General features: G+C 49.2%; 1 protein-coding gene across 1 annotated transcript in view; it reads left to right on the top strand.

The window, feature by feature from the left end:
* The window catches only part of LOC135823547 (uncharacterized), a 36588-nt gene that overhangs the window by 21114 nt on the left and 3047 nt on the right, over positions 1–12427 (top strand). The window contains exons 5-8 of the mRNA XM_065336389.1: positions 272–388; positions 2541–2798; positions 4024–4314; positions 6216–6260. Coding sequence (XP_065192461.1) covers positions 272–388; positions 2541–2798; positions 4024–4314; positions 6216–6260 — 711 coding nt within the window. The remainder of the gene's footprint in view (positions 1–271; positions 389–2540; positions 2799–4023; positions 4315–6215; positions 6261–12427) is intronic.

The raw sequence follows: 12427 nt of genomic DNA, 5'->3' as shown, positions 1-12427 counted from the left end.
TGCGTTCCATTAGTTAGCACTCTCCAACTCCACTGTAGCGTTTTGTTTCGTCTTACTTTGTTTACGGAGGAAAGATGAGTGTAACTAGTTAACTGTGGGCTTGTCCGTGAATTCGTGTGTGTGTGTGTGTGTGTTCTTGTATGTGTGTGTGCGTGTGCGTGTCCATGTGTGTGTTTGTGTGTGCGGGCGCGAACGCGCATGATGTTGTGGGCTCTAGGCTGACTATATTTATTGTGAATGCTCATATAACTCTTGCCTGTATCTTCCATAGATATTAATGAATGTAACCAAAATGACCTCCTCTGTACGAGTGACACCGTTTATCCGTCAACTTGCCAAAACACGGAGGGCAGCTACATCTGTCACCTACCCCATGTCACCAAGTTAGGCAAGTGATGATAATCGAACTCCTTCTGTGTGCGTGTGTTTGCGCATCCGTTTTTGCTTTGGTGTAGCCCTGAGGTTGATTGCTTATTTATTTCTACCCTTCCTCTCTCCATACTTCTGTCCCCCCCCCCTCTCTCTCATTCCTTCTGTCGTCCACATGTATCAAAGGAGGCGAAATCGCCTGTTTGTGGTGCGACGTTAAATAAACTTCTACAACAACAACAACAGCCTGTCAGCGATCCACGATAGCTCTATTTGTACAAGGGAAGGTCGCTTCAACTCGGACAAGAAGGAGGCAACGACACCCTGCTATACAACTATTTGAATTTGATATTGATGTAAACCAAACTAGCAATATTCAAATACATCTGTACTGGGCCGCAGTGAATGCGCCCCAAATCCACGAGTGTACTTGACAGGAGACATTCCGCAGCCTGTCAGCGATCCACGATAGCTCTACATGTACAAGCGAAGGTCGCTTCAACTCGGACAAGAACATCTAAAATTTCATAGGACGTGCTGCATTTGCATTCTCTCCGCCAAAGCGGAGCGTTGAGGAGCACAGTAGTCTACAGTCAGTTTCAAAAAGATTAGCAATCCTGGTGATCGCCCGGGGAGTTTGCCGTCTTACCGTATGAGCGCTCGAGCGCTGCCTGGAAAAACTCACTGTGAACTCGAAGAAATATTCCGCGCGAAAGCATGAAAAATGACAACTCACTCAGGTCGATGTTACGTCTGGTTCACAACAAACGAGTTCTTCCTCGTATCGATTATGAGTCAGAGATCGAGAGGACATGTCGAAAGTGTAGTAAATGCCGAGGCTGACGAGCGGCATGGGTCCCAATATGTTTTGTGACCAAATAGTTTCTTTGAGCTGCGATGCAATTTACTCTCACCATGTGACGAAAACGACATCGACACAGACTCATTCCCAAGGCCATGACTTGGCGAAGCTATCCGTATGACTTCGACAACATTCTGAGAAAAGCAGACGCCTGCATGTAGAAGCTGATATAAGACGGCGTTGACTTCTAAATTCAAATAAATTGGCGATCTTGAAATACTAAAATAATTCTCAAAAAGAAATCGATCGATCGATGTGCCGGTGTATTCAACACGTAGCTACAGCGCAATGACTTCCGTATTCACTCACACCGTTTCAGTGTTGTGGGTGTGTTCACATGGCGTGAGCCAGTCAAGTGTCAGTCAGTTCGGGAGGAAGCGGGAGCTCCAACAACAACAACCGTGAACAACAACAAGTCTGCTTGATCACCAAAAAACAATGAAAAAAGTGTGAGTTGAAGATAGGTTGGGATTTGAACTCACAACTTCATGGTCAGCAGACAGCATCCATAACCACAAGGCCAGAAAGGAAAAGATAAATCGTGGGTTTTGATAGAAAAATCGATACTGGCTTCCAGGGCAAATTGCAAACCATGGGAAAAGGCCAGAAACCTGGCCGAAATTCTAACTCCTTTTAAAACGGCTTGTCCAACTGTTCCGAAACCGTCACAGAACAATTTGCCGTGCCCTAACCAGCCCTTTTATGTACTTCGTCGTCCAATCTTCCCTTATCTTCATACTTTTTAAGACCAAAACCTGATTGCTAATCTTTTTGAAACAGACTATACATGTATGTGTGACCGCTGCATCGTGTGGTCCGCCAAAGCGGCTGCGGTAGTTCCGCTTTCCGCCTCCGCAAAAGCGGTGCAAGCTTTTCATGTGTGACCGCGGCCTTACACACATACTTTGGTATTCTCAGACATGCTCTCGTTTCCATATGTCTTTTTCCTTTCTCATCCTTCTAATATTCGCATTTATGTGGCTCAAACTAACAAATCGTAAAAATAATCCGTCAGAAAAATCGCCGCTTGTAAATTGTTCTGACGATGGGTGACTGGCCCGAAACGTCAATAATATTTTTCGACATCACTAATAAAAGAACTTTCATCCAGCGCATGTGCCAAAAGTGAATAGCAACTAAATAGAGAGGTTTTCAGTTGACAAACCGCTCTATTATAAACCATATACCATATATTCGGTATACGGTATATTGTCTGATCTGCTCGCACCTCCGTTGTTTTCATTGGTTGATGTTGGTGGTGTTGTTCGTGTTGGGTTTGGCATTGTTGCCCTTGTCGTTGTGGTTTCAGAGTTTCCGACCGGCTATTCAGTTAGAGGTGTGACCATTACCCGCATTGGATACCATGGTAATATTGCACCTCATCTCGTATTCGGATGCCAGCAAGGTTTCTTTGAACACTGTGCTACTGGTAACTGTATCAGAGGCTACAACGGAGATTGGGCTTCGTACAAGCTTGCGCGAACGGTAGAAGAGTCAACTGGACTCTGGTACACATCGACGACTTATTATTATACATACTACAACCTTCCAGAATGCCGACCAATCGGTAAGATTTAGAGCCGGTTTTCTCACACAGATACATACATTGTCGCAGCTTAGTTTACCGTTCCTCGAATGCGCGTCTTTAGTTTAAATACATGTGCCGGTACTAGTACTCAAAATTTCGAAGTCTAATACTATGGCTGGCTAACGCCTCCTTCATTGCATTGGCTTTTGCCCTTGGAGGGTGAACAAATTTTTTTAATGCATTTATGCACGTGCGGTAGCATGAACAATAATTATTAATCATTTGAATAATTATTATAGGATTGGAGCAACACAGCAAGAGCTCTGGAGGGAATTAGTTTTCACCTGCGGTGCCATTTTTTTGTGAAAAATTAGCCATTATTTCGTTTGTTTTGCAAAAACAAGTTTTTCATCGACTGCGTGTGACTTCAGTGAGATGAGCAACATGTCATGGAACAGGGGAAGTCTGTAGGAATCTACGCCCAGCGGATAATTTGAACAGTGCAACCAGCGAGGTTACTCGTGAATGCCTGTTTGTTGTACGACTTTAAATAAGTCCAACCAACCAACCAACATCTACTGTACACCCATGCAGGGAAACAAGAAACCACCATGGTAGTAGGTATAACGACGTTAAAAAGAACTTTAAAAACAGCACAGTTCGCAGAAGACTCGGCTAGAGTTTTCCGCATCAGTAGGAACGCCACCACCTTTCAAGGACCAAGGCGCAGATGCAGCCCCTAAAGCGATGGAAGGTGAGTAGATAAGCTCACCAGCAAGCGGTCAAAGGCCGAAAATCCCATTCACTCCATCCATGTTTTCCATATATAACTACATGCAGTGAACACTTAGTGTTTCTCCTTTATTCACCACTTTCTAATGAAAACGATGTTGAAATCTTCAAATATTGTTCCATTGTTCTCGTGGTATGAGTGCTTTACGTTCATGGATATTAGGTTTCTTGTCTCCACGCCAACGTTTTTTTTAGTTTAAAAACTTTCTGATGTGACAAACTTATCCCATCGAAGAGACACCTCCGTGGGCCGGACAGCAAACACTAGGTGGTGGCAAAGTGAAAGGACGAAGGATGTGGGGAGGGGAGGGGAGGCGGAGGAACCAAGCGTGAGAGGGAGCGGGCGCGAAACATCAATCTAAACTAAAGCCATAGACCATGACTGTTTGACTAGGGGGAATTCCCAAACGGCGTCGACACCTGGACTATGATTTATGCTGCAATGTCCCGTTTTCTGCCTTGCTATCTCCAGCCACCAAGGTATGCGCAGGAGTTCAAGTCTATTACGCTCACCTTCCTGTCACATATTTGGAGGCTCATCATGCATGCCAATCGCGCAAAATGCGGCTGCCAAGCGAAGGATTCACCCATGTGCAATTCAGTGCCACAGCCAGCAAGTGCTTCGGTGACGCACCAAATTCTACGTGGAATTCGGAAAGCATGGTTGCAGATTTAAGCGCGGATCCACAGACCTCGGCTCTGCCCAGTCGCTCCGTCAAACCCGGACATAAGAATAGCTTCTTGTGTGTCCCAATTGACTTCCGTAAGTATCAATAATGACTGTCTGTAAGGCTAATGTTCGGTTTGTATCTGTATTCATTTATTTAGGGATTCCTCAAAGGCTGTTCGCCTGTCGAGGGGGTTTCCTGTTTTCGCTTGATTGATGAGATACGTGGGATGAGAACTGGTAAGAGAGGGAGGAAGCAAAACAAATGAAAAAAGGAGAAGGTTGGAATTACACTTTGCCAATGCTACATCAGAATGGAGACATAATGCTACGTAGGGATTTCTCTCTCTCTCTCTCTCTCTCTCTCTCTCTCTCTCTCTCTCTCTCTCTCTCTCTCTCTCTCTCTCTCTCTCTCTCTCTCTCTCTCTCTCTCTCTCTCTCTCTCTCTCTCTCTCCCCCCCCGTAGCTCTCTCTCCCGTTGAAGTTCGCTTCCATAGGATTGGGCACCATTGCCCGTTTTGCCTTCCGAAGTTTAATAAACATCAACAACAACAACAAACAGCTGGAGGCAATGCCACAGTGTCCTATATATCATTCAAGAATTTCTCTTGCCTTCGAACGTAGCTTGTGCAAAAATCGCGGCGCTCACCTTTCCCTTTTACCTCCTATCTTTACTAATAACCTTTCAACTTGAGATAATTACTTTACGGTTCGTGCCTGTACTTATGTCAAGCAATCGTACGTAGCAGCATTAGTGATGTGCCGTGGTGGAATGAATATAGGCGTTAGGTGGTTATATGTCAACTCTGAAAATCTACAAGCGCAACGAACGTGTACATCATTAAATGTTGTAGTCTGTCTCAGTTTTGTGCCAAACGACTGCTTATCATCTGCATTGTAGGTACAGTATTGGGCAGTGACTCGAACTCGTGCCCACGTTTCTTTTATATTCTGTTGTTAGTGTTGGGGGTTTCATTGCCTGTCCATTCTGTCATGTAGGCCTCGGCGGGTAATGCTAGTTATTTCAGCTCAAAATGCTTTTAGCATTGCTAGTTATTCGGTCATATAATGCTCGTTAGAATGCTAATTTGCACTTGTAATGCTAGTTGAAAAGGCAATGTGAACCACTCATATGGCATTGTGTCATGATGTAAGTCACACTGCACGGAATACTGCTATTGGAAGTACCTAGTACTTTGAAAGTAGATTATATGGTGATGCTATTTCAAAATGATGTGGAACTGAAGTTGCTATCATGAACTAGCAGTGAATAACAGTAAATCAGAACCCTACGTCGACAGTCTTCAAAGTACTTTGAGGGTGCATACGGAATGCTATTTTGGAAATTTAGTATATTGTGTGGTATGAAAAAGTACAATATAAGTGATCTATCCCTCGATATGCTTGCTCCTTTGGCTTTGGGCAGTCGTGCGCATGCCTCACCGGGCTCATCCTCCACCTCTGCCTCGTTCTCGTCTTCCTTATTATCCTCCTCTGTCTCGTACTCATCTTCCTCACTCTCTTCCTCCGAAGAATCAGAGACTTCCAACACAGTCATTTCCATTTGATGTACTCATGGTGCAAGCAAGCCAGCACTGCATGACTCTGTGAATAGGAAAGACAAGGTTTCTTTCCGTTTCCCATGATGGCATCAACGTGGTACGTCTATACCTAGCAGCTGCCACTAAGATTCGCAACAAGAGACGCATGTTGCGAAGTCGCAGGCTAACGTTTAAGCAAAACTGCCAAAAGCCGCTGGTACAAAGTACAGTGTGTAGATCTCCTGTTTTATTCAGTAATGCACACTCATGAAGTGAGAAAATGACACCGTAGCTTTTGGGCGCTAATGCTTGTTTTGGCTCCAAATCCGGGTACAATGCTGGAGCATTGCTAGTTCTCAAAACGATGGTCGTATTGCCAGTTACAATGCTAGCATTACCCGCCGAGGCCTACTGTCATGCGATGATTGTATTCTTTTTTTTTCTACTGGTTTTTAGAAACAGCTGTGCACCGCGAGGATATCAAGCTTGCAAACAATATAAGTAAGAGCCCTTTGAATCCCACATTTGATCCAAAGTAGGACATTCATAAGTATCTAGTGAGAATGGTTGGCGTATTCTTATTGCAAATAACGCTGAGTACCGTGATTACGCGATGTATAAAAACCGGCATTTGCTTCTGGGAAGGATTCACACAAACAAACAAACACCCTAGCTCAATATAACTGCACATAATTATGGAAAACTGCTTCTTTTGTCAAGTGCGAGTACAATGTCAGAAAGACAGCAGGCTGTTCAGAATTGATGTTCACCCTGCAGGGAATACCGTAAAGTCGCGGATAAAAGCCGGGTTTGCATACAAGCACATCGCGGATAGAAGCCTGAAAATCAAACGGGTCAATGCATATAAGCCTGTCGCGCGTAGAAGCCTGGCTTCTATGCAAGCGCGGATCGAGTAGGTCAAGAGTGCATGCGCTATGTACAGTGCATAGTAAAACTGCCGCCATACCGGTAGTCAGTGGTACGCATGTTGCGCGTAGAAGCCTGGCTTCTATGCAAGCCCGGATCGGCCGATGTGCATACAAGCCTGGCAAAAATATCAGTGGTGCATATAAGCATGGTTATCACTCCCCCCTCACGTGACCGCGGACTCCTGCATATACACTCACACAATACCCACGCAACTGTTTGGGGATAGCGCGCTTATTGTATTATGCCAAACTTGACACGCTGAGTCCAGCTTGACTCAGCTGAGTCCCTAACTGCAATTTACTGCTCTAACATGAAGCCGTGCCTGGAAGAAGGGAAAGAGCGAAAAAAGAAGAAAAAAAATTCTGGCCTTCTGCAAGCAATAGCAAGTAATGAGTGACGGCTGTGTAAAGTCGCACAACCATGCAGTCGACCGGATGATGGTGAGTGTCCGGCACACATCTTGCTCTGCTGCTCCACCTGCGCATACCTGATACGGTGGTGCGCTTACGGGCGGGCTGCCTGGGCCCCAGATGCCTCCTTGCTGCGCCACGGAGTGCCGTCGAAGCACCTGTATCACTTCGGTGATCCAAATGCGAATGCAGCCTTGCCGGTCGCCCGCCGGCCTGCCGCCTACGCGACCAGCCTGAGACTGGCCCTGCCGCATTTGGCGCTTCTAAACGCTGCGATCCGGTAGACAGCTCACTGGGCTGCCAAATACGTGACTGGCTTGAGGACAGTTCCATACTGGGCAGGGCGCCCAGCTCAGGTCGCACGCCGTAGCGGCGTGAGCTGGGCGCGGTGAGGGTTGGTGATAACTACAGTTTCCTCCTTCCTCCTCCGGAAACTTCCATTTATCACTCCCCCCTCACGTGACCGCGGACTCCTGCATATACACTCACACAATACCCACGCAACTGTTTGGGGATAGCGCGCTTATTGTATTATGCCAAACTTGACACGCTGAGTCCAGCTTGACTCAGCTGAGTCCCTAACTGCAATTTACTGCTCTAACATGAAGCCGTGCCTCCCAAAAATAATGGGGGTGGCCTCGCCGCACGCTATCCCCTATTCTTGGTCCCGTCGATCTCTGTGCTGTTCGCTGTAGACCTGTTATGGCATACCTGATTCGGTATACAGTGAAACCAGTAGCTAAAGACCACCGTGACCAGCGACCAGTCTGGTACTACCGACCACTTTGCCGGGCACGGACGGTCTCACATTCATAATGGTTGTGCGGTGCAAGCCTGCAGCCAGGACTACCTGCCACCAAGGACCGCTTTCTCTGGCTTAAAGGGGTGGTCGTTAGCCACAGGCTCAACCGCACATGTATCTCTTGCGGGTCAACCCTGACCACCTTCCGGCGGCCTGGAGCTGCCGTCCGGGCACCTTCCTGGCCGCCAGATCCTGTGTCAGCTTGAGGGCGTCTACCAAGGGCATTGCCATGAAGGACTGCTAGGCTTTCCCCTGGTTGATAGCTCCTGCTGGTGCTGGGCACTACTGAATACGCTGACGACTTGTCAGCTTCCGCGGGTAGTGTTCGCACGGGGGGATACCTGGGCGCCCCAAGCCGGGCAGACAACAGCCGAAGGGCTGTCGTGTTGGATACAAGTGTGACTAGCTACCCGCCTGGTACTATGGACACCTTCGCCGGGCACGGACGGTCTCACATTCATAGTTTGCGGTGCAAGCTTTCCAACTAAGGACCACCTGCCCCTCAAGACCGCTTTCTCTGGCCCCAAGGGGTAGCCGCTTAGTCAAAGGCTCCCCGCACATGCATCTCTTGCGGGTCAACCCTGACCACCTTCCGGTGACCTAGAGCTGCCGTCCAGGCCCCTTCCTGGTGGCCAGATCCTGTGTCAGCTTGAGGGGGTCTACCAAGGGAATTGCCATGAAGGACTGCTAGGCTTTCCCCTGATTGGTAGGTCCTGCTGGTGCTGGGCACTACTGAATACGCCGTCACAACTTTTCCGCTTCCACGGGTGGTGTTCGCACGAGGGGGATGCCTGGGTGCCCCCCGCAGAGCCGACAACAGAGCCAAAGGGTTGGCGCGTCGTACACAATTATTAGTTTCTCAGTTATTCTTGTATTTTGCGGCTTCCCGCCCGCCGATCGTCCAAAAAAAATATGGGGTGAGGCCCCTATCCTGCAACAGGCAATAAATGTGGCCGGGAGTATGCGCTAAGGGCCAGTCAGGACCTGCTGGGTGCCCGAGCTACGGTGCTAACAAGCAAATGCGAACAAGCAAGCTCGAAAGGAGATCTTCGGTTGCACTCCCCATCTCAGCTGCAAACAAACCACGCTCCGAGGGAGAGCTGCCCCTGCATTTTGCAAGCCTAGCTGTAAATATACAAAGCTCCAAGGGGAAATGCCCCTGCATTTTGCAAACATAGCTGTAAACTTCCAAGGCTCCAAGGGGAGCTGCCCCTGCATTTTGCAAGCATAGCTATAAACATCCAAAGCTCAGGGGAGCTACCCCTGCGTTTTGCAAACCTAGCTGTAAACCAACAAAGCTCAAAGGGAAGCTGTCCCTGCATTTTGCACACATAGTTGTAAGCATCCAAGGCTCCAAGGGGGGGCTGACCCTGCATTTGCAAACATAGCTGTAAACATCCAAAGCTCCCAGGGGAGCTGCCCCTGCATTTTGCGACCACACCTGTAAACATCCAACTTCAAAAGCTACCAGGGGAACTGCCCCTGCAGTTTGCAAGCATAGCTGTAAACATCCAAAGCTCCAAAGGGGAGCTACCCCTGCGTTTTGCAAACCTAGCAGTAAACCTACGAAGCTCAAAGGGGAGCTGCCCCTGCATTATGCAAACATAGTTGTAAACGTAGAACTAGAAGGCTCCAAGGGGAGCTGCCCCTGTATTTGCAAATATAGCTGTAAACATCCAAAGTCCCAAGGGGAGCTGCCCCTACATTTGGCAAACCTAGCTGTAAACCTACAACGCTCTGAGGAGAGCTACCCCTGCATTTTGCAAACCTGGCTGTAAACATCCAAGCCCCAAGGGGAACTGCCCCTGCATTTAGCCAACATAGTGGTAAACATCCAAAGTTTCAAGGAGTGCTGCCCCTGCATTTTGTCCGCACAGCTGTAAACTAGTTTTAAAAGCTCCGAGGGGAGCTGCCCCTGCATTTTGCAAACATAGCTGTAAACATCCAAAGCTCCAAGGGGAGCTGTCCCTGCATTTTGTCGCGTAGCTGTCAACTAGCTAAAGCTCCAAGGAGAGCTACCCCTGCATTTTGCAAACGTGGCCGTAAACATACCCAGCTCCAAGCCCTTTTTTTTGTTTCTTCCTCGCAAACATAGCTGTAAACATACCACGCACTAAGGGGAGCTGCCCCTGCTTTCTGCAAGCATCGCTGTAAACGATTACATACAAGGCTCGGAGGGGAGTTGCCCCTGCTTTTTGCAAACACAACTGTACCAGGCCCCAAGGGGAGCTGCCCCTGAATCTTGCAAACATAGCTGTGAACATACAAAGCTCAAAGGGGAGCGGCCCCTGCGTTTTGCAAACATAGCCGCAGCGCCGGGCATAACGCCACCCAGGCGAGGCGCGCTGCCGCTGCCTTGACCAATGCCGCCGCAAACAACACGCGCAAAGGGGCGCTGCCCCTGCATTTGCTCGCATAGCCGCCGTATCAGACCGCCGGGTCAGCCGCCATATCAGACCGCTGGGTCAGCCGCCATATCAGACCGCTGGGTCAGCCGCCATATCAGACCGCTGGGTCAGCCGCCATATCAGACCGCTGGGTCAGCCGCCATATCAGACCGCCGGGTCAGTTGCCATATCGGACCGCTGGGCCAGCTGCCATGTCGGGCCGCCGGGTCAACCGCCGCATGGGCTAGGGGCGCTGCCCCTGCCTCTGCCGCCGCCACAAACAGAGCTCAAAAGGGAACCACCCCTGCATTTGCTCGCAACGCCGCCGTATCAGGCCGCCGGGTATTCCGCCGCATGGGCGATTACGTAGGGGAATCGCCCCCGCCTCCGCTAGTACAACTGAATAAGCAGCATGGGCCAATCGCCCTGCCCGCCGGGTGCGCATAATGTGTGAGTGTGTGTGTGTAACGCACATACGCGTGTCTGCAATATGCCCTGCGCGGTCGTGACGGATTAATCCGTCGCACCTCGGGTAAAGTGTTAATTACTGAAAGTAAAACAAGGTCGCCAGCCCGCCAACACCGGCACGTACTGCCGGCTCGCCGTGGTACCTAAACAACAATGGCAACAGCGACGACAGCCGCAAGGAAAAAGATAACAGCTTGCCATGTCCAAACAAAGCCCCAAAACAGCAAAGTAGACCCCACATGCTGAGACTTGGTGTAATGCCGCCTAGTACGAGTAGGAAGGGGAGGGGAGCGACAGCACTTAGAGGCGAAGCAGGGCGAGGGATGGAGGAGAGGAGGATAAAGAGAGAGAGAGAGAGAGTATGGGTGTGTGTGTGTGTATGTATGTATGTATGTATGTATGTATGTATGTATGTATGTATGTATGTATGCGTGTGCGTGGGTGTGTGTGTGCATGCGTGCTTACCCACGTGTGCTGAGAGAGATAGACTACACAGCGAATGAAAAAGGGAGGCACGCATTGGTTGAGAAGAAGTTCAGCCGGTTTGCTGCCATGATTAGTTGCTCCCGCATAGCATGAGTTCGGGACTAAGCCGAGTCCAGCAGCTGGATTAGGGAGCCGATGCGAGGAAATGGACTAATCGTCCGCGTGAAAGAGCGTCCGCAGCGGAGTTGTCCGTGACCGTAATATGGGTAGTCAGCGAGATAAAGCCTTGTGTTCTGCTACCATGCGGGGGCTGAAGTGGGCTAGTTCCGTCACGGTTGGATTTCGGCAAGTCCCGGATTTCAGACTGCTCCAACTGCCTTTTGTCGCCGTGCAGTATGAATTTCTTGTCGGACTACTTAGGGCCCCAGAGGGCGTAAGCTCGTGTTGCAAGGCGCGATGGTTCTGAAAGTCTGCCAGGCCTCGACCCAGTTAGATTAGAGATTCAGTTTTTCTCTTGCCAGAAGAGGAGCCGCCAATGACAATTCCATTCAGTGATTGCCATCGGATTGATCGATTCTAACACGTTTAGCTGCTGGCTGCGTGTGGGCAGGACGGGAAGGAAGCATTGTGGCCAGCTCGAAGTATTCCGCACGCCGTATTGTCCTAATCGTCTCCCGTGCGCCAACACATGCGCCGGCCGGCATCATAGCGCCTCCAAGGAACTCAACTAAACTGGTCATACACGACAGTGTCCATGCCTGCATTTTCGGCCGGCATGCTCATCGCCCGAGGGTTGTTGGTCAGGGCCGACGCTGCCGTCGCCGCGGTCTCAAACGCGGAATACCAGCGATCCGCTGCTGAGTAGGATCCATGCTCAGGTACGGGTATTTTTTTTTTTTTTTTTTTTTTTTTTTTTTTTACTGAATACCACAGTACCATCAGATGCTGCACAGCGGGGGCGGTGGCATATTGGATGGAAGTGGGGGCGGGGCAAAAGTAACTCCTCCGACCAAAGGTCTCGGAATCGTTGTTACTCCTGTGCGCCGATACCTAGGAGAGTATAAACCATGTAAACCAACTAGCTTTAGAGTAAACGAGAGCAAAAAAATTCTGGCCTTCTGCAAGCAATAGCAAGTAATGAGTGACGGCTGTGTAAAGTCGCACAACCATGCAGTCGACCGGATGATGGTGAGTGTCCGGCACACATCTTGCTCTGCTGCTCCACCTGCGCATACCTGATACGGT

Source organism: Sycon ciliatum, chromosome 8 (genome assembly GCF_964019385.1).
Source record: "Sycon ciliatum chromosome 8, ocSycCili1.1, whole genome shotgun sequence".
Classification (NCBI taxonomy): domain Eukaryota; kingdom Metazoa; phylum Porifera; class Calcarea; order Leucosolenida; family Sycettidae; genus Sycon; species Sycon ciliatum.
Note: the sequence above shows the minus strand (reverse complement) of the source record. Positions and strands in the feature narration are given on the sequence as shown.